Here is a 27,739-nt window from a genome sequence, read left to right as displayed (position 1 = left end):
CAGCATGTCATCAAAGACCTTGGCAAACTTCTATAGATGTGTGGGGGAAAGTGTGCTGACTGGCTGTATTACGGCCTGGTATGGGAACATCAATGCCTTTGAGCAGAAAATCATATAAAAGGTAATGGATTTGGCCCAGTACATCATGGATAAAGCCCTCCCAACAATTGAGCACATCTATATGAAATGTAGCCATAGAAAAGCAGCAACCATCATCAAAGATCCTCACCACCCAGGCCAGGCCCTTTTCTCGCTGCTGTCATCAGGTAGAAGGTACAGGTGCCTCAGGACTGGCAACACCAGGTTCAAGAACAGTTACTACCCGTCAACCATTGGGCTCTTAAACAAAACAGAATAACTACACTCATTCTATTTTTTGTGTTCCCACAACCAGTGGTCTCAGTTTCTTTATCTGGTCTCCTTACTTGAGGAAGGATATACTGGCTTTGGAGGCGGTGCAGAGGAGGTTCACCAGGTTGATTCCAGAAATGATGGGGTTAGACTATGAGGAGAGATTGAGTCACCTGGGACTTTACTTGCTGGAATTTAGAAGAATGAGAGGAGATTTTATAGAAGCATATAAAATAATGAACCGGACAGATAAGATAGAGGCAGTTAAGTTGTTTCCACTAGTATGTGAGACTAGAACTAGGGGACATAGCCTCAAGATTCAGGGGAGTAAATTTAGGATGGAGATGAGGAGGAACTGCTTTCCCCAGAGGTTGGTGAATCTGTGGAATTCTCTGCCCAATGAAGCAGTGGAGGCTACCTCAGTAAATATATTTAAGACAAGATTGGATAGATTTTTACATTATAGGGGGATTAAGGGTTATGGGAAAGAGTCAGGTAGTTTGAAATGAGTCCATGGTCAGATCAGCCTTGATCTTATTGAATGGTGGAGCAGGCTGAATGGGCCAGATAGCCACTCCTGAGATACTCAAACCACCCTGATTGGCATCAACAATCATTTCACAGACAAAGTCATTTGGATCACATTTCTTCCTCATTCAGATGTTTGGCCTAAACAATAAATGAACCTCTTAATCATGTTAGCATGCCTTTATGCACTGAGTTGCTACCACATGATTGGCCGATAAGAAATTTGCATTAACGAGCAGGTGTACAGGTGTACCTAATAAAGCAAGCCCTGAGTGTATTTAATGCCTTATTATTTTACCAAAATGATTAACAATTATACGTAAGTATCATGTTACAATAACATATCTAATAACATACTCTAACATATAACATATTTGTACAAAATAAAGTTGTGATTTCAATGGATTCTGTATTGTGCATTATGCAATACATTTATAATGATGCCTTTTATTAAACTGAATACTCTTCCAAATTACAACTATTTCCATTGTTCAGTTGTATGCATAAAATATTGCTAATTTTGCATTACTAGCATAAAATTAAGTCTAATAATTAAGATAAATGAATGCAGAAGTAGTTATACTTTCATGAATGTTGTGGGTCAATTATGTCTTGTCAATCTATTGGGAAGCTTGAAGGGATTGTTAGAAAGAAATTCATAATTAGGAGCTACACTTGTTAAATGGTCATTTTAGTATAATATGCTTATTTTTAGAGATTATGTGGTGTCATGTGTATTGTTGATCCCAATTTCAATTAATGATCAATTGTAAGTGAAAATCCCCATCTTGTCATATGGATTCCAAACTCTGCAATTTTCAGTCCAGTTTGCTCCACACGCGTTCAGTTTCATTGTTGAATGCCACTTCTGGGACTTCCATTCAAGCTGCTGTTAGGGCATTGGTCACCAACCAAACCTCAAATCCCCATTACCACCCCCACCACCCCATCCCCAGAGCTGGGCTTTTTCATGAGATACGAGGCCCAGTACAACCTCAGTCATTGACAAGTTCCGTTGTGTTGTCTGCACTGAAGGTATGCACAAAGGAAAAACCCTGCTTCCCCTCATGCCAATTCAGCCATGAGAACAAAATCGTTGAATTTCCAAGCAGCAGCTCCTCCTTAGTGCATGTCCAAAATAGCCTTTGGTGCATCACAAAATAACCATTCAACATATTTGTGTAGGCAAAGAGGAAATTCTAAGTTGTTGGATCTACAGAGGTTGTAATAAGTGGCATCAAGGAACCTGTGTCTACCTGTACTATATCCCTTTGCTGCACAGTGAAAGATCCATGCATATCTGTAAAGAACATTTATGTCCAATGATGGGAATGGATCTGGGTCTAAGCATGCCCAGATGCTGGCCTGACATAGTTTTGAGGCGGAATTTGATCCTGGTCATTGAGCTAATTTGATTCCTTAGTCATCAGGCCTTGCATCAACCAGGTATCAGGGACCTACCAGACAACCAGCCAAGAGTAGAGAGAAATGTCTTATTTCTTCTATCTGGCCCTTATACAGCTCCCCTATTCATATCAAGAAAAATTCCTTTTAAGGAGATGTAGAGTAATCCTAGAGATTCCCAAAAATTATTGCCAAACCTATCGCTAGGGGAGGTAGAATAATAAACAGTCAGACAGCGCAAACTTAGATCTAGTGCCTTGGATGTTCTACAGCATGGGTTAGGTCATTGGCAATGTCAAAGGTAGAAAAGTGTAGCAAACTCTGGAGAGTTTAGGATTGAGGATTTTAAAATAGTTGAGAATTTTAAAATTGAATAAAGCAATTCACATGTCAGTCTGCTGGGGTCATTCACTGTATTTGGTTCACCAGTGCAGCATCCTGTATATCAGTGAGACCCAACATAGATTAGAGGACCATATCATCAAGCACCTTTGCTCCATCTGCCACCAAAGGCTGTATTTCCCGGTGGCCACCCTTTCTATTCAACTTCTCATTCCCATTCTGACATGGTAAATGGCATCTTCTGTCACAATGAGGCCATTTTCACATCAGAGGAGCAACACATCATATTCCATCTGGGTAGCCTCCAACCTGATGACAGAAGCATTGCTTTCTCTAAAGTCTGGTAATTTCTCCTCCCTCCTCCTTCTCTTTTTTACCATTCCCCATTCCAGCTCCCGTCTTAACTATTCTCTCCTCCTTATCTGCCCATCATCTACCTCTGGTGCCCTTCCACCTCCCTATTCTTCCATGATCCACTCTCCTCTCCTATCAGATTCCTTCTTCTTCAGTCTTTTATTTCTTCCACTTATCACCTCCTTTTTACTTCATCCCCCCTCCCCACCCACCCACCTTCCCCCTTACCTGGTTTCACCAATCACCTGTCAGCTTGCACCCTTCACCTCCCTTACCTTCTTATTCTGACTTCTTCCCCCTTACTTTCCAGTCCTGGTGAAGGGTCTCAGCCTGAAATGTTAGCTGTTTATTCTTCCCCATAGATGCTGCCTGACCTGCTGTGTTCCTCCAGCAATTAGTGTGTGTTGCTCTGGATTTCCAGCACCTGAAGAACTCTTGTGCTTAAAGTTGAAGTGATGCTTCTGTAGTCACTATAGATCAGCAAGCACATGGATAATAGTGAGTGAGCTTTGATATGAGATAACCAGCCAACAGGGTTTTGGTTAACCTTGACTGTATAAGGAGCTATACAAGGGAGATCATCAGGAAAAGTCAAGTCTCAATATAACAAAGGTATGGACGAGGTGTTTAGTAGCAGATGAGCTGAAACAGAACTTATTAAGAAAGAAGCAAAATGAGTAGACCTTTCCACACAGTGTCTCATATGAGTTCTACTATTAACATTGAACATTCCCTCTACGCCTTCTTCCATCCCTGCAAACCATTATTAACGGTCTTGTCAAAGATTTTAATTACAGTATTAGCAGAACATTGCATTCGCAATGGCCATAGAATTGACATTGACAGCACAAGGCTACACTGCCACGCCAGTGGCTTTTGAGACCACCTGGTGAAGGAAACCATTGAAATAAATCTAAGGAATTTAACAAAGATTAAGGTCTCGCTCTAAGTATGAATTGGAATTCAATCGTAAACAAGGTGGGACAGCAGAAACCTGATTGAATGAGGGACAGACAACTGGGTTAAAAATACCACCAGACTAGATATGCCCAGGCATCATCCCTGATGAAGATGGCAGAGTTTGTCATTGAAACATTGGTTATAATCGATACTTGTACTTAGCAGAAAGCCCAAGAAATTATTTGTCATATATGCCAGGAGAGCACTAGATCCTTTTTCACTTTCAATTACACTTTTCACAAACTTTGTGAAATGTCTCAAATTTTTAAAGTGACATCATTAATGCAATAAGGAAGATGAAATAAGCTGTCAAACATTTCAGCTTTTGCTTCACCTAAACTACCCACTGGGACTTGTCTAAGTAGTCTTGCTATACCTAACTGATGCAATCAGAGATGTGAAACAACAGACCAATAAACTTCTTAGGAGATATCATTTTCCTTCCAGCGTTAATTCCAGATAGAGTTGTCATGCTCACTTTCTTGCTGGTCACTTTGGGCATCAGTTCATGTCTCTCCATCAGCAGTAAAACAGGAGTGCCCTAAATAATAATTCAAGAAATTCAATCTAAATCTATGTGTATATGTCTATGAAAGTGGGTTTTGGTAGGTAAATCTAAAAAAGGTAATTTACTTGTTTTCTTAAGATTATCCTTGATGGAATGTTCAGTAATTAAATTGCACAATCAAATTTGATAACGTAACGCGGATATGGAGTCACAGCAGGATTTCTGTTATGGAACAAATGTTTGTATTCTATTACAATAGACTACAAAAACAATTTGTAGACTATTTTCAGGAACTAATTCATTGCTTCATTTTTATTCTTTATCATGACTTTTGACACTCTGGACCAATAAATCAGTATTTATGTAACATCCACCTTCTGCATTCTTTATGTTTCTTGTTAACTTGATATTCAGATTCCTGACTACTAACTGCAAGTGACCTTCAACAGATAGAAATTGATGTACTAACCTTGATACTCAGTAGCAGACTTCTGAAGTTTGATGTGTGTAAAGCACTTTGTACTCTGCATTTTGTCAGGGGAATGGATGTTCCAGACAACGTGAATGTTCTCTGGCAAAGGCTCTGCCAGCCTTGTGTTCATATCTAAAGTGGAGACATTCTAGTCACTTATAACTTCAAAGTGAAATAAATGTTTTAAATCCATAAAATCATCTGCTTGTTTCTCTGCCTTTTCTGGGTCATTTGTAGACTAACTTGAGGACATTGATTGCTATGATTAGTCATCATTATCTTGGATCTGTAACAATCAAGGTGGTTGAAGGTGAGCAAGACTTTGCTTTTCTTTTCCTCACACAGTAAGTCCCACAGTAAGTTACCTATCTTTTAACAAGTAGGTAATGACAGTGGATCTGAGCAAAGCCCAGCTGGGACTAAGAAAGTGCCATTGAGTTAAAATATGGAATTAACCACTGAATGATATCTCTGTAGACTTCAGAAAATAACTCAAAGCTCTAGACTACAATGTGATAAGAAACTTGCAACAGTGTGCCAGTATATGGCAACCTTCTAGAATCCAGTTGGTTTAAGTTGTTACTGCCTACTGTTGTCTAAATGGGAAAGATAAAACTTAAGAACATGAAGAAAAGGACATTCAGCCCCTTATGCGTACCCTGCCATTCACCGAGAAAGTGACTGATCTTTAATATTAGCACCATATCCCTCAATCTCCTTAATATTTAAAGTCTGACTATCTCCCTCTTGAATATGCTCAGGGGCTAAGCCTCCACATCTCCTTCTCATCTTCCTCCTGAATGGCCAATCTCTTAATTTGGAAGAAAATAAATTAGTTTAACAACTGAATTGAAATTGGTCCAATCATACTACACAGATATGGGTGAGTTTAATACTCTAAGCTAAGCTACTTCTGTGAGCAGATGCTTCTTCATTATACATAGTGAAGTTGGAAAAACAAAGTCGACATTAAAATCTCCAATTTACCTTGATTGAACATTGTGAAATAATTAGTTGTGTTTTTGTAACATAGATCATGCACAATATCCTTATTTACTGCATTGCTGCAGTTCTTCGTAATGCATGGACCACTGCTCTGATCTATCAGATTTCCTGCAGCTGACTTATAGAATTGTACGTCCATGTAACAATTAGTTGTTTTCATTCCGTTTGCTGAACTGTAGCTCCAATTAGCATTAATTCTACGAGGGAAGGGAAACATTTGTAGCCTCCGTCCATTGGTCCCAGTGCTTCTGTCTGTTATAGATACCATGATTTTTGATACTGTGTTGAAAGAAACACAAATTGAAAATGAGACATACAGGAAGTACAAAAAATTAACAAGTTCCACAATGGTCTTCTAGGAGAGAGGCACAGTAAGGATCATTGTTACAGAAATTCTCCAGAGCTGTTCCCATTCCAGAATGCTACTTCACTGGGAGCACGATGGAAAACCCATGTTGGTGAGGTCAGAATTTCACCAAGGTGGGGTCAACTTTGGAGAATTTCCTTGTGATTATCATGGGAAAACTAAAGCGATTACCAATATAACTTAATTCATCAGGGTAATTCATAAAGGGTAACCATATCTAATGACAAGTTAATTCAGTAGAAATTGTTTTAGCAAAAGAAGTAATAATGATTTGAATAAATCGCTGTCCATTACACATCATTTGTAAGAGTTCCACACAATGCTTTTCTTGACTTTTTCTCTACATAATCATAAGCAATATGAAATAATGTACATTTTGTTGATTATAAAAGGCTAATCCCTCGGCTTGTGTAAGCAGGGAATGGAATTTCTTATTATTTGGGACGACTTGGGTGTGAGTTTATGTAAGTGGTGAAGTCGGTTTGATTGTTCACCTGAACAGAAGCAGATGTAAGAATTATTGTATTCTTATAGAATTTCCTAATACTTATATTGGTTGTTTTAATACTGTATATTTTTACAACTCTAGAACCACTATTTTTAAAAGAATAATAAGCTACATTGAAAAAATTCACAAAATAGAAGTTGGAATGAATTTGACATTTAAGATTCAACATTATGAGGAAAGATTCACAGCAGAAGTGAATGGGGTTTATTGCTGTGCAGGCAGCGGAGGAGTTGTTACAAAAGGTGAAAGGTAAGTAACTCATCTACTTGATAGATCTACTTGAAGCCTTTGACAAGGTTCCACACGGAAGGTTAGTTAGGAAGGTTCAATCGTTAGGTACTAATATTGAAGTAGTAAAATGGATTCAGCAGTGGCTGGATGGGAGACGCCAGAGAGCAGTGGTGGATAACTGTTTGTCAGATTGGAGGCCGGTGACTAGTGGTGTGCCTCAGGGATCTGTACTGGGTCCAATTTTGTTTGTCTGTGTCTGTGTCCTGGAACAAGCTTCCAGCAGAAGTGGTTGAGGCAGGTTCGATGTTATCATTTAAAGTTAAATTAGATAGCTATATGGACAGGAAAGGAATGGAGGGTTATGGGCTGAGTGCAGGTCGGTGGGACTAGGTGAGAGTAAGCGTTCGGCACGGACTAGAAGGGCCGAGATGGCCTGTTTCCATGCTGTAATTGTTATATGGCTATATGGTTATATCTCCTCATCTGGCACCGCATAGGGAAGATGAGGCTGTCTTGGGATAACATGATCTGAGTTGCCCAATCCTAATACGGATGTTTCAGAGATAAACACATTATGTAACTGGATCAAGTATGCAAGGGTGAGTCACGGCTGAAATGTCTGGTCTTAATTTCCGGAGTAGCACAGTGCTGAACTTGTTTTCAAATGAGAAAAGAGCTCTGTGTCCTTAAAACACATGGCAAAATGCACATGACAAGAAATTCAGTTCCGCAGCATCACATAGCATAGGTCCTAAGCTCCGGATAAGCTGATCCTGCAATCCTTCTAGTGCCCTACCCCAATCTTCCACCCATCCATTAGTGCCAGTCTCCATCCCCCTACCTCTACCATCAATCTGTGGAATTCTCTGCCCAATAAAGCAGTGGAGGCTACCTCAGTAAATATATTTAAGACAAGGTTGGATAGATTTTTGCATAGTAGGGGAATTAAAGGTTATGGGGAAAAGGCAGGTAGGTGGAGATGAGCCCATAGTCAGATCAGCCATGATCTTACTGAATGGTAGAACAGGCTTGGTGGGCCAGATGGCCTACTCCTGCTCCTATTTCTTATGTTCAGCAAGTATTCCAACTCTAACAACCCACCCTCCAGTCTACCACCATGACAATTTACATGTGATGATATCCCAATCTCCCTCACCCTAGACTCTGAAGCCCTCCGGCCACTGGACAGCAAAGCCTAGTCAGCTGTTTGGCACTCACCAGGGGAAAACCACAGAGACCAGGTCGCCAGCCCTGAACTTGGTCCCGCAGCTCAGAAGGAAGGGACAAGAAGTGCAGTAGTGATTAGGATTCCACAGAAGTAGGAACAGACAGGAGATGAAAGAAGCTGCGAATGTGAAAGAGACACCTGGATGGTGTTTTGCCTCCCAGGTGCCAGGGAGAGGGACATCTCAGATTGGGTCCATAGCATTGTAAAGGTACAAATTGGTAACAACGGCATAGGCAGGAAAAGGGATAAGGTCTGGAAGAGAGAATATAGGGAGTTAAGTAGAAAGCAGAAAAGCAGCACCTCTCTGGATTGCTGCATGCACCATACACCAGTGAGGGTAAGAATGGGATGATTTAGAAGAAGAATGCATGGCTGAAGAATTGATGCAAAGGGCAGAGTTCAGACGTCTGGACTATTGGAATCTCTTCTCAGGAAGGTATGACCTGTACAAAAAGGATGGGTTACTCCTGAATTCTAGGGTGACCAATATCTTTTCACACAGGTTTGCTAGACCTATTGGGGAGGTTAAACAAATCTGGCAGGGGGATGGGAACCAGAGTGATAGGGCAGAGGATAGAGCAGTTGGTAGTTTAGAAAAGAATAAGAAGTCAACTTCTAGTAACATGGGAGCAAAACTGAAAAAAGTTACGGATACAGGACTGAAGGCGTTATATTTGAATGCACACTGCATATGGATTAAGGTTGATGATCTTGTAGCACAGTTAGAAGTTGGCAGATATGACGTGGGCATCACTGAGTTGTGGCAATAATGGGCAAAGAAGTGGCAGATGGAATATAGTGTAGAAAAGTGTATGGTCATGCACTTCGGTAGAAGGAATAAAGGGGTAGACTATTTTCTAAACGGAGAAAATTCAGATATCAGAGGTGCAGGGGAATTGGGAGTCCTTGCGCAGGATTTCCTAAAGAAGGCAAATGCAATGTTCGCATTCACTTCAAAAGGACGAGAATATAAAAGCAAAGATGTAATGGTAAGGCTCTTCAAGGCATTGGTCAGAGCGCACTTGGAGTTGTTGTGGCTATCCCTCAAGGTCGAGGATGATGGTCTTCGTTCTGAAGAAGTGGTCTACAGAGCGAAGACGCCTATGCGTGTATTTGTTTAATGTGTACTTGATGTTGCACTCCAAGAAGCACACAATACTTCACAAACCAACTGATTCCAATGGCATGGAAACCACGATGAATGGAGCTGATGGATTTGTTGCAGCCTTCATCCGCCTTCACAGCTGTTGAGTTCGAAGTAACTTCATCTGCCTGTTCCACCATTGAGGTCTTGGTTGGATTGTTCTTTGTCAGGGACCTCACCCTCGACCTTACCGCCATGGGTGACCCTACCAGGAGCATAACTCCAGACGGTATCGCTCTCGGGATCTCAGGACCACACAAGCTTCTCCACCACGACAAGGTGACAATCCACAGAGAAGACTTGGAGTACAGTGAGCAATTTTGGGCCCCTTAACTAAGAAAGAATGTGCTGGCATTGGAGAGGCTCCAGAGGAGGTTCAATTATCCCAGTAATGAAAGGGTTAATGTAAGAGGAGCGTTTGATGGCTCTGAGCCTGTACTCACTGGAGTTCAGAAGGATGAGAGGGGATCTCATTGAAACCTATCGCATATTGAAGGCCTAGATAGAGTGGACATGGGCAGGATGATTCCAATAGTGGAACAATCTGGGACCAGAGGGCGCAGCCTCAGAATATAAGGAAGTCCTTTAGAACAGAGATGAAAATGAATTTCATCAGCCTAAGGGTGGTGAATCTGTGGAATTCACTGCCAAACTTCCAAAGGGAAATCCTCATTATTAGTTGTCATTTTAAATATAATTCATCTCCATATCTAGGTATTACATTGGTAATACTTTCAAGACCTTCTACAGGGGCACTGTTGAGAGCATCCTGACTGGCTGTATCACTGCCTGGTACGGGAACTGCACCAGTCTTGATCGATGGGCACTGCAGAGAGTGGTACAGACAGCCCAACGCATCTGTGGATGTGAACTTCCCTCCTTTGAGGACATTTACAGCAGCAGGTGCATAAAGAAGGCCTGGAAGATCATCAGGGACACCAGTCATCCCAACCATAAATTATTTCAGCTGCTTCCGTCTGACAAACGGTACCACAGCTTTAACACCAGAACCAACAGGCTACAGACCAGCTTCTTTCAACTAGCCATTAGACTTTTAAATTCACATGTCTGTACATTGCGAAAGAGTCATAATGCAAAGATTTTTACTTCCTCACATTGTGGGATGGATGTAAGATTTAAATAAACTCAAATTATTATTTTACCAACTTTAGTTAGTGTATCTAAGGGCTAGTGTTCCTTTTGGACCTATGATCATTCACCAAAAGCTCTCTAAATTAATGTGATCCTTAGAATTTTCTGTGGATCAAAATGGAGAGAAACGTTGGCCTGAGGAAATTAAAAATCTGTCAAACAGCTAGCTGGAACAAGTCAAGGACAATGGATTAAAAGACAAACCAAAAACCTTAGTTTTCACCAGAAGAAGCAGAAGCTGTCTTTTTTTAAAATTAACTCTTGCTGGATTGAAGTGATTGAGAGTGGACATAACAAAGGGCCTTGAATGCCCACAAGAACATTAACCTCAGGGTTATATATTGTGATTTATATGTACTTTGATAATAAAATTACTTTGAACTTTGAATTACTGATGATCTGATAATCAGAGATCATTCCCAAATAAGATGTTATTTGTACGATGCTCTTTGATAAGGCAGAAGAATCAACATGGGCTTATTAGAAGAATAGTCAGTGTCCATGAACTGAAATAATCTGAGCGTATTGTCTGACTTGAAATGGCTATAACTGGTGTAAAATGGCTGAGTCAGTAAAAAACAAAGCAATAACATTGGAGGCATATTCTTATTTGGCAGAAGAGCAATGAGGCGATTCAACTTGAAGAATTAAGTCCAGGCCAGTGAAAGGTGGACACAGGTTAGCCTAACAGGTCAGACCTTACAGAATAGGAGCATAATGGTGCAGAACTGATAAGAAAAAAAGGATAATAATGAAGGATTTAGAAAGAAGAGAACTCCAAAACTACTTCAAAGAAGACCCCCATGCCTGGGGCAAGGAGAAGAATGATCAATTGTTTTCCCAAGGGAGATCCCTTATGTCAGTTTTATAAGTGGGGGAAGTAGTGTGGGTGTATACTGGTCCAAGAGAAACAGTAACATTCAGGAATGGTTGACCCAGGGTTAAAATAACTTGTGCAGATATTTCCACTGATATAACAGAGTTGAGTTAAAATGACAACTGACAATGAGGAAACAAGAGAAAATCTGCAGATGCTGGAAATCTGAGCAACACACACAAAATGCTGGAGGCCTGCCGAAGGGTTTCAGCCCAAAATGTCGACTGTATGTTTCTCCCATAGAAACTGACAATGAGGGTTAGTTAATGCAATAAAAAAATACCATAAATAGATTACAAAAGTAGAATAGAAGATTGTGTTCAGAAGTCCATGGATCATTTAAAAATCCCATGGCAGAGGGGAAGAAGCTGTTCCTAAACTGTTGAATTGGTCTTTAGGCTCCTGTAAATCTTCCCTGATGGTAGTAATGAGAAGGGGGTATTTTCTGATGGTGAGGATCCTTAATGATGGATTCCAACTTTTGGAGATGACTTCAATGGTAGGGAGGGTTGTGCCTGTGATCGAGCTGGCTGAGTGTAAACTTTCCTCGGTTTGATCCTGCACATCAGAGTCTCCATACTAGGCAGTGATGTAAACCAGTCAGCGCACTCTGCACATACATACAGTACATCTGTAGAAGTTTGCTAGACTCTTCTGTGACATACCAAATCTCCTCAAACGCTTAATGATATATAGCCTGTAATGAGCTCTTCATGGGTGTGCGGGGACCGAGAAAGAGTTGGGCTCCGAGGTTCATAGAGCACCTGAACTGGTTAATTGTTGTTTAATAAGAGTTGTTAATCATTTAGATTCCCTTGTGTTGTTCGTGAGTAACTCGCTTATTGTAAAGTGGTCTTCTGGTGCTTTCTGCTTAAGCTTGTTAAGTTTATTTTGATAGGCTCAGGGATTCCACATTACTTGTATTATTTAAACAGACACCCAGCCAAGGGGACACATAGCTAATCATGGGGTCCTCGTTTTGAGAATGTTACATCTCATGGTGTTGTTCACCCAAGCCACTGATGTTGGAATTCTTTCAAATAAACACTGGTAGCTGTTTCTACATGGGAGTCTGGGTTCCCGTTTCTACGTGGGAGTCTGGGTTATGACATTGCCAGTACACATCTTGACATAGCCATTGGCATGTCTTCGTTGCAAATGTGTCAATATGTTGACCCAGAATAGATCCTCTGAGATCTTGATGCCCAGGAACTTGAAGATGCCTTTCCATCAATGACCCCTCAATGAGGATTGGGTTGTGCTCTCATGACTTCCTCTTCCTGAAGTCAGCGATCAATTTCATGGTCTTACTGGTGTTGAGTGCAAGGTTGTTGCTGTGACACCAGTCAACCAGCTGATCTATCTCATTCCTGTACACCTCCTTGTCACCATATGAGACTCTGCCAACAACAGTGCTGACGTTGACAAATTTAAAGATGTTGTTTGATCTCTGACCAGCCACACAGTAATGAAAGAGGAAAGCAATGAAATGTGATTGATCAGAGAAGTGGGGTTGGTTGTTAGAACAGGTTATTTTTGCTAAGCTGAAGACTTACATTATCTTGGATCCTAACTCAAAATAAAACCTAAGATGACTGAATGAAGAAGGCACAAATCATATTGAGACAAATATGAAAATGCCCAGAAGCTAAATAATCTTTTCACATTCAATACTTTGTGTTATTTTATTACATTATTGAAAGCCACTCTGTTTTGATTTGCATTAACCCAAATGAGGGTCAACCTAAAAAAAATGTGTTGACTGTAGTAATGTAACTGAATCACATTGAGACTCCCTTGGCAATTATATAATATGATATTTCCTACATCATGATTTACAACAGAGTAAAACAATCTATCATTTAGGAGAATTATCTGATAGAAACTGAGGGGAAAAAAACAAATAAAATATGTAAAATACATACATCCAGTACTTGGAATCTTGAGTCTTTTTAAAGAGTAACAAAAATGAATAGAAAAGTTGTAAAGAAAAAATAAACTTCAAATTTGAAAAGCAAAACAACCTTACCTTGAGAAAATGATTTCAGTTTCGTAATGTGATCTTCTTTTGTGTGAGTTTCACATATAAACCAGCCCATGGCTACAAAATACGGAGTTGTATTTTGGCACACAGTTTTTCTCATATTCTTTTCATTGATGGAATGATTTAAAGATACTTTTATCTCTGTTATTCTTCTTTGAGTTCCAATTTGTGAACAATTGAAGGACCTTGTAATATTCATGAATCCAAGCATGGAAGATGGATTGGTTATTTCTTTTGAGGAACTCGGACCAATACATGCTACCATGAGTATATCAACAATGTCATCTGTGAACAGACAGGTATGAGTAAGTGTATTTGTCATAAAAATGTAACTATTTGAGGGGAAAGTTTATTTTGTGGGGAGCGGTTGATATCCGGAATGAGCTGCCAGTGAAGCTGGTTAAATAAGATACAATCAACATTTTTAAGAGACATTTTGACAGGTATTTCAAACATGCAATGCAAAGAGAGAGATGGATCTATTATGAGCAAATGGGATTAGAGTAGATGAGCAGAAATGTTGGCATGAACATAGCGGGGTGAAGAGCCAGTTTCTGTGCTGCACATTTCTGTAACACTCAGACTATTGTGGTGACTCTAGATCAGGGGTTCCCAACCTTTCCAATGCCATGGACCCCTACAATTAACTGAGGGGTCCAAGGACCCCAGGTTGGGAACCCCTGCTCCAGATCAAGCATAAATGGGTTTACTTTCATCAGTCATTAAAATTCTCAAAAGGGCACCAACAGATGTAAAATAGTCCAGATAACAGTTCTGAGAAATTCAGAATCAGAATGAGGTTTATTATCACTGACATATGTCATGAAATTTATTGTTTTGTCACAAGATATAAGAATTACCGTGTTGAACAATATAAATAAATAGTGCACAAGAGGAATAACAAGATAGTGTTCATGGGTTCATTGACTGTTCAGAAATCTGATGGTGGAGGGAAAGAAGCCACTCCTAAAACATTGAGTGCAGTCCTCAGACTCCTGAATCTCATCCCAGATGATAGTAATGAGAAAAGAGCATGCCCTGGATGGAGCGGGCATTGTAATGAATGATGCTTCTTGAGGTATAGCCTCTTGAAGATGTTTTCAATTGTGGGGAGAGTGGTGTTGTATAGGAAAGAATAGTGAGGGCTAGTAACTAGTAAATAGGGATGTAGGTTGTGCTAATGTAGTAACAGGGAACAGCAGACAAAGCCTAGAGGTAGAGACACGGCATGCAGCAGTGATGACGCCAGGCTCAGGAGTTTCATTAATCATGCTATGGCATATGGCCATTGCTGTAATAGAAAACTGGATTTCCTGTTAGACGTGTGGAGAACCATTTTACTTTGTAATCAGGACCTAGTCGGTTACTTAATTAAGTCTTCTGGTGGCCACTATTCTTTTATCAAAATGTAGTTTTACTGGTAATCTCATCAACCACAGCCTACCAGTCAACCTCGACGCCTTGCAATTCGCCTACCGGAGCAACAGGTCAACGGCAGATGCCATCTCTCTGGCCCCACATTCCTCCTTAGAACACCTGGAGAATAAAGACGCATACGTAAGGCTCCTTTTCATTGACTACAGCTCTGTCTTTAATACCATCATTCAAAATAAACTGATTCCTAAGCTCCGGAACCTGGGCCTTTGCACTCAGATCTGCAGCTGGATCTTCAACTTCCTCACAGACAGGACCCAGGCTGTAAAAATAGAGGACAAGCTCTCCTCTACAATCACTCTGAGCACCGGTGCCCCACAAGGCTGTGTACTCAGCCCCCTGCTGTACTCACTGTACATCCATGACTGTGTAGCCAAGTTTCCATCGAACTCAATATATAAATTTGCTGACGACACAACAATTGTAGGCCGTATCTTGGGTAATGATGAGTTTGAGTACAGGGAGGAAATTAAGAACCTGGTGGCATGGTGCGAAGACAATAACCTATCCCTCAATGTCAGCAAGACGAAGGAATTGGTTGTTGACTTCAGAAGGAGTAGCGGACCGCACGACCCAATTTGCATCAGTGGTGCGCAAGTGGAACAGGTCAAAAGCTTTAAGTTCCTCGGGGTCAATATCACAAATGACCTGACTTGGTCCAACCAAACAGAGTCCACTGCCAAGAAGGCCCACCAGCGCCTTTACTTCCTAAGAAAGCTAAAGAAATTTGGCCTGTCCCCTAGAACCCTCACTCATTTTTATAGATGCACCGTAGAAAGCATTCTTCTAGGGTGCATCACAACCCGGTATGGAAGTTGTCCTGTCCGAGACCAAAAGAAGCTGCAGAAGATCGTGAACATGGCGCAGCACATCACACAAACCAATCTTCCATCCTTGGACTCACTTTACATCACACACTGTCGGAGCAGTGCTGCCAGGATAATCAAGGACACAACCCACCCAGCCAACACACTTTTTGTCCCTCTTCCCTCTGGAAGAAGGCTCAGGAGCTTGAAGACTCATACGGCCAGATTTGGGAACAGCTTCTTTCCAACTGTGATAAGACTGCTGAACGGATCCTGACCCGGATCTGGGCCGTACCCTCCAAATATCCCGACTTGCCTCCTGGTTTTTTTTGCACTACCTTACTTTCCATTTTCTATTTATGATTTATAATTTAAATTTTTAATATTTACTATCAATTTGTAATCCAGGGAGCGGGAAGTGCAGAATCAAATATCGCTGTGATGATTGTACATTCTAGTATCAATTGTTTGGCGACAATAAAGCATAAAGTATAAAGTATCAACTTCAGCCAATGCTAGACCCAAGAAAACAAACCTAGATCATCCACTCTTTCTTCGTAACCATCATTTGTCAATCCTGACAACATCTGATAAATCTTTTCTGCACCAGTGTAATCACATCTTTCATGTGCTAATCAGAACTTCAACAAGCTGCAATTAGGTAGTATTGTATGCATTTCTAGCCAACCTCCCTACTCTTATATCCTTTGCCTTTGCTAATAAAGGAAAGCATCCCGTGTACCTCCTCCATCCTGATCCCTCACGTTAAAACAAGCCATTGCAAATGCACAGGAGACTCAGCCGCCAATGGTTACACCTATTTACATGATATTGTCACTTCTACACAATCCACACTCAGAGGTCCCACACTCCAGCACTCCACCATCTCAAATGCTCATAACTCTCTCCAGGTCTGAAATCTGGGATAAGAAATTTGTCTCATTTTTAGGATTACATTTTTCCTCACACCAGAAGAGTTCAAAGGACAAGATTCAAAATAAAGTTATTATGAAGGTACATATATGTCACCATATACAACCCTGAGATTCACCTTGGGCATACTCAATAAATCCATAATAGAATAATAACCATAATAGAATCAATGAAAGGTCACACTAACATGGGCATTCAACCAGTGTCAAAAGACAACAAATTGTGCAAGTACAAAAAGAAAGAAATATTTATAACAAAAAAAGCAATGAATATCGATAATATGAGATGATGAATCCTTGAAAGTGAGTCCACAGGTTGTGGGAACATTTCAATGATAGGGCAAGTGATGTTGAGTGAAATTACCCCTTTTGCTTCAAGAGCCTGATGATTGAATTGAATTGAGTTGACTTTATTACTTGCATCCTTCATATACATGAGGAGTAAAAATATTCATGTTACATCTCTGTCCAAATGTGCAATGTGTAATTTATGGCAATTTATAATAAATAGCATGTACAACATATTATTTTTTTCCAGTCCTGATAAAGGGTCTTGGCCCAAAATGTTCTGTTTAACACTCGTAACATACTGGAGGAACTCAGCAGATCAGTCAGCATCTATGGAAAGAGTCAACATTTCATTTTGTGTGTTTTCCTCTAGATTTCCAGCATCAGCAGAATTTTCTGTATATGTTATTCTGGTGACTAGCGTTCTTTTGTTTACCTTTCTGCTTTATGTCAGAAATAAACTTGGAAAAAAAAGATTAGACACAACTAAGCTATCAATAAGCAATAAGCATTTTGCATCTGTACAACTTGATTTTTCATCATGTTGGTTTTTTACTACATTAGAAACCTTGTAGCATACATACCACCTACAGTCATGTAGCATAACAGTATCACTAAATTACTACCATGTATCAACAATTGGTACCAAGAAATACCTGTTCTGAAAAATATTGTTAATTAGCAATAGAACAGAAAATGGTAGAAGCAAGCATCCTTAGAGAGATAAAGTAAAAATAACTGTTTTATTCAATGACTTCTTATCAAAACTAATGAAAGATTATCCACCTGAAACATTAATTCTGACTCCCTCTTCAATGATGATGCCCAATCTGCTGAATATTTCTAGGCTTTTTTGCTTCATTTAAAATTTTCAGTGTCCATAGAATTTTGCTTTTAGTTTTAGTGTTAATTAGCAGTTTTTTTCAATTGCATATAGCCGGACCACATGTCACTGTCAAAGCAAAGAAAGAGGAACAATTCTTTTCATGGAAGTTTGCTTGGTGAAACTACAGAATACCCGTGTGTGTTCTTTGGTGCCCGTGCATCAGACTGTAAGCTTAATTACTATATGAAACTAAATTAACTTTTGAAAATAAAATGTGCTAAAGTGATATCCTATAAAGGTAACCAAAAGTTACCAGTGTTAGATCTCTAACCACAGATGCTCCCTGACCTATGCAGCATTTTCTGTTTTTATCTTCAATTTCTGCACATTTATTTTTGGTTTTCAATTGTTAGATTTTGGTTTTGTTATGAATTATCAAAATGCTTCACTGTTCTATAAAAAGGACTGGAGACTTTAAAAAATGTATTTGTTTGGACAGTATAGATGTACAGGAAATGTTCTCACCTGTGAAATGAGATATTACCCAGGAGCTACAAATACAAGGTAGTTACTAATAACTACAAACGCCAGATAAAGGGAAAACTCATTACTAGAACCTAAAGTCTGCTCTGAGGTTTAAGGGAAATTATGTTTTCAAATGGAATCCAGAAGAATTATGGGAGAAAAGAGAATAGAAAGCTATTCTGAAATTTTAGGTGAGGTAGCTGAAATGGGAGGACGCTTATGTAAAGTAAATACACAAGCAAGGTCTAATTGTGTTGAGTCTTGTTTTTGTGCTATCAGTTCTATGTAACAACATCTAACTCTACAACTAAACACCTGCTCCATTTTCTCTTAAATTCTACACACCATACAAACAGTATCAACATTAACACTCTCCGCTTCTGGTCCACATTAAAAGAGTAAACAGACATATAGGCAAGTCTTATGCTGGACAATAATGATTTAAATGTAGTTTAAATAAGACATTAAATGTTGTTAGTGAGTAAACCAAGTAGAAAATTAAAACACTAAATTACTGCTTTTTTTTATTAATTTGTTCCTGGATGATTTTGTATTAAGGAAAGATCTTGTACGTAACCTAGAAAATACGTTGTTTGTCCAGAAATGATCAATGCAACCTCCAAAGATCGATACTCTGACACACGGACCAAATATGACAAACCACATAAATATTTTCAGAGAAATACGAATTTATTCAGACTTTATAATTGCATTATTTTCTCAGATTAATGTGTTATCATATATTTCTAATTTCATTTAGTGCTTATTTAGAACAGTACAATCATATTTAAAATGTTCACATATTGTTTTAAATTTCCAAACTTCTGTGACAAACAAAAATATTATATACACGACTAAGTCTGCAGATGCTAGAAATCCAAAGTAACACACACAAAATGCTACACGTTTGCACCTAAAGGACTATTTGTAACATGTACCAAAAACGCCCAGTTTAATCACATTACTACTTCCACCCTTTATTTCCACTTTTTTTACATTTACTGTGTTCAGCAATAAAATTGCAACTATAATATGGGATGACATTTTTTCCTCTAACTGCCACCGGGGAAAGAGTGCACGTAAAAGCAGTAATTAACTGCATTCTCTAGAAGAAGAAGAAGATGAAGAAGAATAGCCCTTAACTCGGCAGTAGAGTTATCGGGGCACCATCTTTTTGACGGTGTTTCCGTAGCAAGCTATTCTTGTTTTTACGAGACCGAGTTGCTAGCTCGACGCTCAACCCGACTTGGATTCGAACTCGGGGACCTTCGCTCCGGAGTCCGGCGCTGATATTATTGCGCCACCAAGCGGGACGCATTCTCTAGGACTCGGGTAAAAATAAATGTGGAGATTAAGGCTAATGCTTTCACAATAATGATACATATTTTATTGTATCTCCTGTTGCATTAATCAGTTGGCCTTCCGTTACTGAAGATGGTGCACTAGTTCAATAGCTGAGAGTAGAGAGGATTGTTGGTGCAAGTGCTTGTTCGAAGGACATAGCATCCAGTTAAAAGAATGAAGTCATACCAGTAGGCAGGTGGCAACTTGGATAAAGTAAACACAAAAGATGAAGATGCACTTCTATGTGTGACCAATGCAACAGATGCGTGCCAACATGTAAAGATCAGAACTAACATTAGTAGCAGCTATAGTTAAAATAGTATTTGACACGAATAATTCAGCATTTCACATCACCATATCCCTGCTATTGAGAACTGGATTTATGTACTTTTAAACTGTCTAGATAATGGTCTTTATTGCTCTATTTGTTCAAAGTGTCCTTAATGGAAGGGACCTGAGAATAAATATGTCTATTTTCCTGCGGAAATAATAAACAAAAATGGGCACTAATTAGTATCAAATTGATAAGTTAATCTATTTATTTACTTATTTGGTGATACAGCACGAAGTAGGCCCTTCCAGCCCTTCGAGTCAAACTGCCCCAGCAACCCAACCCGAATAACCCCAGCCTAATCACAGGACAACTTACAAAGACCAATACACCGAAGCTGTATGTCTTTGGGCTGAGGGAAGAAACCAGAGCACCCGGGGAAAACCAGTGCATTCCATGGGGACGATGTACAGAGATTCCTTACAGAATGGTGCTGGAATTGAATTCTGAACTCCAGAATGCCCCAAGCTGTAATAGTGTCATGCTAAGCACTACACTACCATGGCGTCAATCAATTAACCGTCCTATTCATAGGCAACCAAGATGACTTTTCTGGATGTTCTGCTTAGTCTTAGAGCTCGGGGACAGAATAAAAGGAACTATACTGCTGATGTTACATGCCAGCCAGAGAAACACCTGATGCTGACATTGTTCAAAAATAGAAACACACTTCATTTCCTAATCATGACCATTTTCATCATGATAAGCAAAATTTAAGAAGAAAAAACTTTCAAAAGATTTGCACATTCATTGATTACAAAACTGTTGAGTGCTGTGAATTACAGAATGATCTAAATTACATTCATATAGGGAATCTAATAGAAAGATTATTCCTCAGGACCTACAGTTGTTATTCAGAATGAATCACCAACACACTTTCCAGTAAATTTATTTAAAATGGACTCTATTAAAAGCAAAAGGTTGTTAGTCAGATAGGTTATCAATCAGTATTTAGTGAAAGCAGCCTGCGTAAAAAGAATATAGAACCCTAGCAGAATACCGCAACCTTTTCCAGACTTGCATGGTAGTTAGGGATGATTTAATAAATATGCGACAGGATGCATAAACAGCTCACCATGATATCACATAAAATGATAGATAAATGGCTACCAAATATTTTGTAGTCTCAAAAATGAATATTGCAAATTTTAACTTACGTCAATTGAAAATTAAACTACACACTAAGCAGTAAACAGCGCCTATTAGTAAAGCCTTTTTCAATGGTATAAATAGAAAAACTTAAAAAGCAATAAAAGTGCGACCGAACTTTGTATCTATATGTTAGAACTAAAAACAGCTTAAAGTGATCTAAAATTTAAATTTTTTTCACTCCATTGCTGCTTCATTTACTCACCAGGTTAACCAAAATTTTAAGGTAGATCCTTGAACAGATTTTTGTGAAGAGAAAAGGCACTTTGCATCTGTGATGCTTACCTTCAGATGAGAGGAAGAAATCAGACAAGCAGATAATGTAAACAGCCAAAGCAATTGTTATTGTTTTCATGAGGACCATTCTTGCCATGGTTTCAGCACATGGTTAGTCAGTGCTGAGTTATAGACTGTCTGTCTGTGGTAAGTTCCTTCCTATTCTCATTCATTTCCACAAAGGGGTGGGGGTGTGGTAAGAAAACTACTGAGTCTCTTTTAGATTGTTCATTTGTTAGAAACAAATGTACAATTTTGGATTGCATCATTTTGTAAAAATGTCATTAGTTTCTACAAGACCACCATACAAAATATGAATATTATATTGAAATCTTCGTGCTACCTCAATAATACAATAGTTTAAAGCTCTGAGTAGCTGTGCACCTCAAGACAAAAGGTGCCTGATTCACGTTCTGATCATCCTGACTCATTTAATTCAGATGGTGAAATTAGGAAATCAAAGCTAACACAAGTGGAGTAATATTTTGTTTTTTTGAGATGCAATTGTTTTCATGTGATGCCAAACATCTGTAAAGGTACATGTAAACCAGTGTTATATGGTGATGTACTAATATACCAACCAATAGCATCAAAAGATAAATGCTTCGAATGTCTGGCTTTCATGTTTGAATAATAGTGTTTCTATCATTGTTGAAAAAGGTCAGAAATTACCATTTGAATAAACATGATGAGTCTGCGATCTATTATTTTTCACTATTGTTTTAGGGATAGGTTTGTTTTGAAGACATGCATTAAACCTCTGCAATTAGTAAAGAATATCACCATATGGAATTCCTACTTATTGTTTAGATTTAGCTGTCAAATCAAAATTTCAATCTTAATGACATAGAGCTGATCTATTTTAAACTGCTCGAGATAATAATATAATTAATTAGCAATAAACCTTCTCGTCTTGTTGCAGCATGGTATCCTTTCAGCAATTATAGCATAGACATATTGATCTTGTTTCCTGGATCCTAAAGACAAACAAGAAGGAAGCTACTGCACTGGGTGAGTTGTCTTTGTGGGAGAGTCAGGAACAGTCCAGGATGATACACATTGTGGTTATACTGTGAGATAAGTAACCCACAGCACTAGACGGGCAGTCAAGGAGAAGACCCACCACTGCAGTTGGTAAGTTTGAATTCAATTAATCAAATAGATGTGGTTTAAAAACTTAGAATTACTATTATTGACTAAGAAACTACCAGATGTTGTGAAAGTCTCTTTCAAACATGTAAAATCTTAATGGGATTTGACAGGGTAAATGCTGAGACGTTTTCACTGGTGGAAGGATCACAGACAAGTCGATATGGCTACAATATAGGGGGAGGTCATTTAAAATTGAAAAGTATAAAACATTTTTCTGTAAGAAAAAAGTGAAAAAGGCCAAATTTGAAGAAATGAGAAAGGATCTAAAAAGTGTGGATTGGGACAGACTGTTCTCTGGCAAGGATGTGATTGGTAAGTGGGAGGCCTTCAAAGGAGGAATTTTGGGAGTGCAGAGTTTGTATGTTCCTGTCAGGATTAAAGGCAAAGTGAATAAGAATAAGGAACCTTGGTTCTCAAGGGACATTGGAACTCATGATAAAGAAGAAGAGAGAGATGTATGACATGTATAGGTCATGGGAGCAAATAAGGTGTTTGAGGAGTATAAAACGTGCAAAAAAAAACTTAAGAAAGAAATCAGGAGGGATAAAAGAAGACATGAGGTTGCTTTGGCAAGCAAGGTGAAGGATAAAATAAAGAGCTTCTACAGGTATATTAAAAGCAAAAGGATAGTAAGGGATAAAATTGGTCATCTTGAAGAACAGAGTGGTCAGCTATGTATGGAACCAGAAGAATTGGGGGAGATCTTAAATGGTTTTTTTGTGTCTGTATTTACTAAGGAAACTGGCATGGAGTCTATGAAAATAAGGCAAACAAGTAGTGAGGTCATGGAACCTATACAGATTGAAGAGGAGGATGTGCTTGCTATCTTGAGGCAAATCAAAATAGATAAATCCCCAGGACCTGACAGGGTATTCCCTCAGACCTTGAAGGAGACTAGTGTTGAAATTGCAGGGGCCCTGGCAGATAGATTTAAAATATCGGTATCTACGGGTGAGGTGCCAGAGGATTGGAGGGTAGCTCATGTTGTTCCATTGTTTAAAAAAGGCTCTAAAAGTAATCTGGGAGATTATAGGCTGGTAAATTTGACATTGGTAGTAGGTAAATTATTTGAAGGAGTACTAAGAGACAGAATCTACAAGTATTTGGATAGACAGGGACTTATTAGGAAGAGTCAACACGAGTTTGTGCGTGGGAGGTCATGTTTAACCAATCTATTAGAGTTTTTCGAGGAGGTTACCAGGAAAGTGGATGAAGGGAAGGCAGTGGATCAAAATAGATACATGGACTTCAGTAAGGCCTTTGACAAGGTCCCATATGAGAGGTTAGTTAGGAAGATTCAGTTGCTAGGTGTACATGGTGAGGTGGTAAATTGGATTAGACATTGGCTCAATGGAAGAAGCCAGAGAGTAGTAGTAGAGGATTGCTTCTCTGAGTGGAGGCCTGTGACTAGTGGTGTGCCACAGGGATCAGTGCTGGGTCCATTGTTATTTGTCATCTATATCAATGATCTGGATGATAATGTGGTAAATTGGATCAGCAAATTTGCTGATGATATAAAGATTGGAGGTGAAGTGGACAGTGAGGAAGGTTTTCAAAGCTTGCAGAGGGATTTAGACCAGCTGGGAAAATGAGCTGAAAAATGGCAGATGGAGTTTAATACTGTACAGACATGTGTGACGTATTGCTCTTTGGAAGGACAAACCAAGGTAGAACATACAAGGTAAATGGTAGGGAACTGAGGAGTGCAGTAGAACAGAGGGATCTGGGAATACAGATACAAAATTCCCTGAAAGTGGCATCACAGGTAGATACGGTTGTAAAGAGAGTGTTTGGTACATTGGCCTTTATAAATCAAAGTACTGAGTATAAGAGTTGGAATGTTATGGTGAGGTTGTATAAGGCATTGGTGAGGCCGAATTTGGAGTATTGTGTGCAGTTTTGGTCACCAAATTACAGGAGGGATATTAATAAGGTTGAAAGAGTGCAGAGAAGGTTTACAAGGATGTTGCCGGGACTTGAGAAACTGAGTTACAGAGAAAGGTTGAATAGGTTAGGACTCTATTCCCTGGAGCGTAGAAGAATGAGGGGAGATTTGACAGAGGTATATAAAATTATGATGGGTATAGATAGAGTGAATGCAAGCAGGCTTTTTCCACTGACTGAGGCTAGGGGAGAAAAGAAACCAGAGGACATGGGTTAAGGGTGAAGGGGGAAAAGTTTAAAGGGAACATTAGTGGAGGCTTCTTCACACAGAGAGTGGTGGAAGTGTGGAATGAGCTGCCAGATGGAGTGGTAAATGCAGGCTCACTTTTAACATTTAAGAAAAATGTTGGACAGGTACGTGGATGAGAGGTGCAGGTCAGTGGGACTAGGCAGAAAAATGGTTGCGCACAGCCAAGAAGGGCCAAAAGGCCTGTTTCTGTACTGTAATGTTCTATGGTTCTATGGTTCTGGAATTCTCCACCACGCAAATTAATAGTGTGGTTAAGATGGTGTATGGTGTGTTGGACTTCATTAGTCGAAGGATTAAATTCAAGAGCCGTGAGATAATTTTGCAGTTCTATAAAACTCTGGTATTGTGTTCAGTTCTGGTCATCTCATTATAAGAAGGATTTGGAAGCATAAGAGAAGGTACAGAGTAGAATACTAGGATGCTGCCTGCCTTATGAGGAAAGGTTGGGTTTTTCTCTTAGGAGTGAAGGAGCAAGAGAGGTGACTTGACCAAGGTGTCTAAGATGATAAGAGGCATTGAAAGCATGGACAGTTTACCCAGGGAAGAAATAGTTAACATGAAAGGGCATAATTTTAAGGTGAATGGAGGAAAGTATATGGGGATGTCAGAGGTAGATCTTCGACAATGAGAGTGGTGGATGCATAGAACGTCTGCCACGGGTGGTGGTAGAGGCGAATATATTAGGGACATTTAAGAGTCTCTTAGGCAGGCATATGGATGAAGGAAAAATGGAGGGCTATGTGGGAGGGAAACATGAGATTGAACCTGAAGTGGGTTAAAAGGACAGCACAACGTCATGGGCTGAAAGACCTGTACTTGCTGTACTGTTCTATATTCTATGAGAGTGGTGGGCTACAGATCATAGATCTGTCTTAGGTGATTTATGGTAAATATTTGAGAAATCGAACAGTTGAGGCTTGTGGAGAACTGGCACAGAAGAAGATTTAAGGCCAGCAGTGTGACAAGAGGTAGGATGCTAAGGACAATAGTGCTAGAGTATCCAAGACAAGAATCATGACATAATTTCGAGACTGAGATGAGAACAGTGTTCTAGACTAGATGGTAGATGAGAACCTGACGAGACTAGACGAGAATCCAAACAATTCAGAAATCCTAAACCGCAATCACAGACTAAACCAAAGTTGAGCTGAACCGGAGTTCAGGTGCTCATTAAATATCCAATTCTTAAAGCCAAAACATGGCCGCCAATTAGCAGAGCGGGCCAGAATCTTTAACAGGACCACGCCAGCTATCCATGCCCTGGAGGATGGCGCAATTGGGTGTGTACTGTAACAAGCAGGGATCAAGCATGATCACATTGAATGGAAGCAGAATTAAGCCATTCACCCCATCGAGTCTGCTCCATCAGTCCATCATGGCTGATTCATTCTCATTCTCATCCTTGTTCTTCTCCCCATAACTTTTGATGCCCTTACTCATCAAGAATTTATCAATCTCTGCTTTAAATATGGCCAATGACTTGGCCTCCACAGCAGTCTGTGGCAATGAATTCCACAGGTTCACCTTCCTCTCACTAAAGAAATTCCTCCTCACCTCTTTTCTAAAGGGATGATCTTGTATTCTGAGGCTGTGCCTTCTGGTCCTGAACTCCCCAACGATAGGGAACATCCTCTCCACATCCACTCTATCTAGGCCTTTCAATATTCAAAGGGCTTCAATTAAATCCCCCTCATCCCTCTGAACTCCAGTGAGTAAAAGTCTGGAGCCATCAAACACTCCTCATAGGTTAACCCTCTCATTCCTGGGATCATTCTCATGAACCTCCTCTAGACTGTCTTCAATGCTAACACATTCTTTCATAGATAAGGGACCCAAAATTGTTGTTGGTGATGTGGTGGTCAGTGAAGGAAATCATCTAAGATTATGACAGGATCTAGATCATCTGGGAAAGTGAGCCAAGGAATGACAGGCAGGATTTAACTCAGACAACAAAGACGTGTTGCACTTTGAGAAGTTAAACCAGGGCAGCATATACTAAGTAAATGGTAGGGCCCTGGATAACAGAACATAGAACATAGAATAGTACAGCATAGTACAGGCCCTTCAGCCCACAATGTTGTGCCGACCCTTAAACCCTGCCTCCCATATAACCCCCCCCCACCTTAAATTCCTCCATATACCTGTCTAGTAGTCTCTTAAACTTCACTAGTGTATCTGCCTCCACCACTGACTCAGGCAGTGTATTCCACGCAGCAACCACTCTCTGAATAAAAAACTTTCCTCTAATATCCCCCTTGAACTTCCCACCCCTTACCTTAGAGCCATGTCCTCTTGTATTGAGCAGCGGTGCCCTGGGGAAGAGGCACTGGCTGTCCACTTTATCTATTCTTCTTAATATCTTGTATACCTCTATCATGTTTCCTCTTATCCCCCTTCTCTCCAGAGAGTAAAGCCCTAGTTCCATTAATCTCTGATCATAATGCATACTCTCTAAACCAGGCAGCATCCTGGTAAATCTCCTCTGTACCCTTTCCAATGCTTCCATATCCTTCCTATAGTGAGGCGACCAGAACTGGAGACAGTACTCCAAGTGTGGCCTAACCAGAGTTTTGTAGAGCTGCATCATTACCTCGCAACTCTTAAACTCTATCCCTCAACTTATGAAAGCTAACACCCCATAAGCTTTCTTAACTACCCCAATGTTGTAGAACAGAGGGGCCTGGGGAGGTACAGGTACTTGGTTCCCTGAAAATGGCAACACAGGTGGGCAGTTCTGATTATCATTTTGTAGGAAGGATGAGATTAAACTATGGAGGTCATCAGAAAAGATTCACAAGAATGTCAGACTTGCCAGCACACATATGAATGAATAATAAGTATATTTGTTGACTTCAATACATGTGCATATATTTATGAGAAGCCTTTTTGGTAAATTAGGCAGTTCCACAGTTAATCATACAATAAATAGAGTAACATTAGTACACACCCTGAAAATGTTTTCATTTTATACACTTCTGTTGCATCAAAGCTCTTGTAATCTCATGTC

The 27,739-nt window shown here is 39.7% G+C and overlaps 1 protein-coding gene across 1 annotated transcript; it reads right to left on the bottom strand.

Moving 5' to 3' along the window:
• Positions 1-4,911: 4,911 nt before the first annotated feature.
• LOC134343703 (uncharacterized) lies at positions 4,912-21,483 on the bottom strand. The gene is made up of 4 exons (XM_063042458.1): positions 21,396-21,483; positions 13,461-13,760; positions 5,907-6,203; positions 4,912-5,051 (listed from the first exon to the last, which is right to left on the bottom strand). The coding sequence occupies exons 1-4, from the start codon at positions 21,481-21,483 to the stop codon at positions 4,912-4,914; spliced, it is 825 nt and encodes a 274-aa protein (XP_062898528.1).
• Positions 21,484-27,739: the final 6,256 nt, after the last annotated feature.

Source organism: Mobula hypostoma, chromosome 3, assembly GCF_963921235.1.
Source record: "Mobula hypostoma chromosome 3, sMobHyp1.1, whole genome shotgun sequence".
Taxonomy (NCBI): domain Eukaryota; kingdom Metazoa; phylum Chordata; class Chondrichthyes; order Myliobatiformes; family Myliobatidae; genus Mobula; species Mobula hypostoma.
The sequence above is the reverse complement of the archived record's forward strand: the minus strand, read 5'-3'. Positions and strand labels throughout refer to the sequence as shown.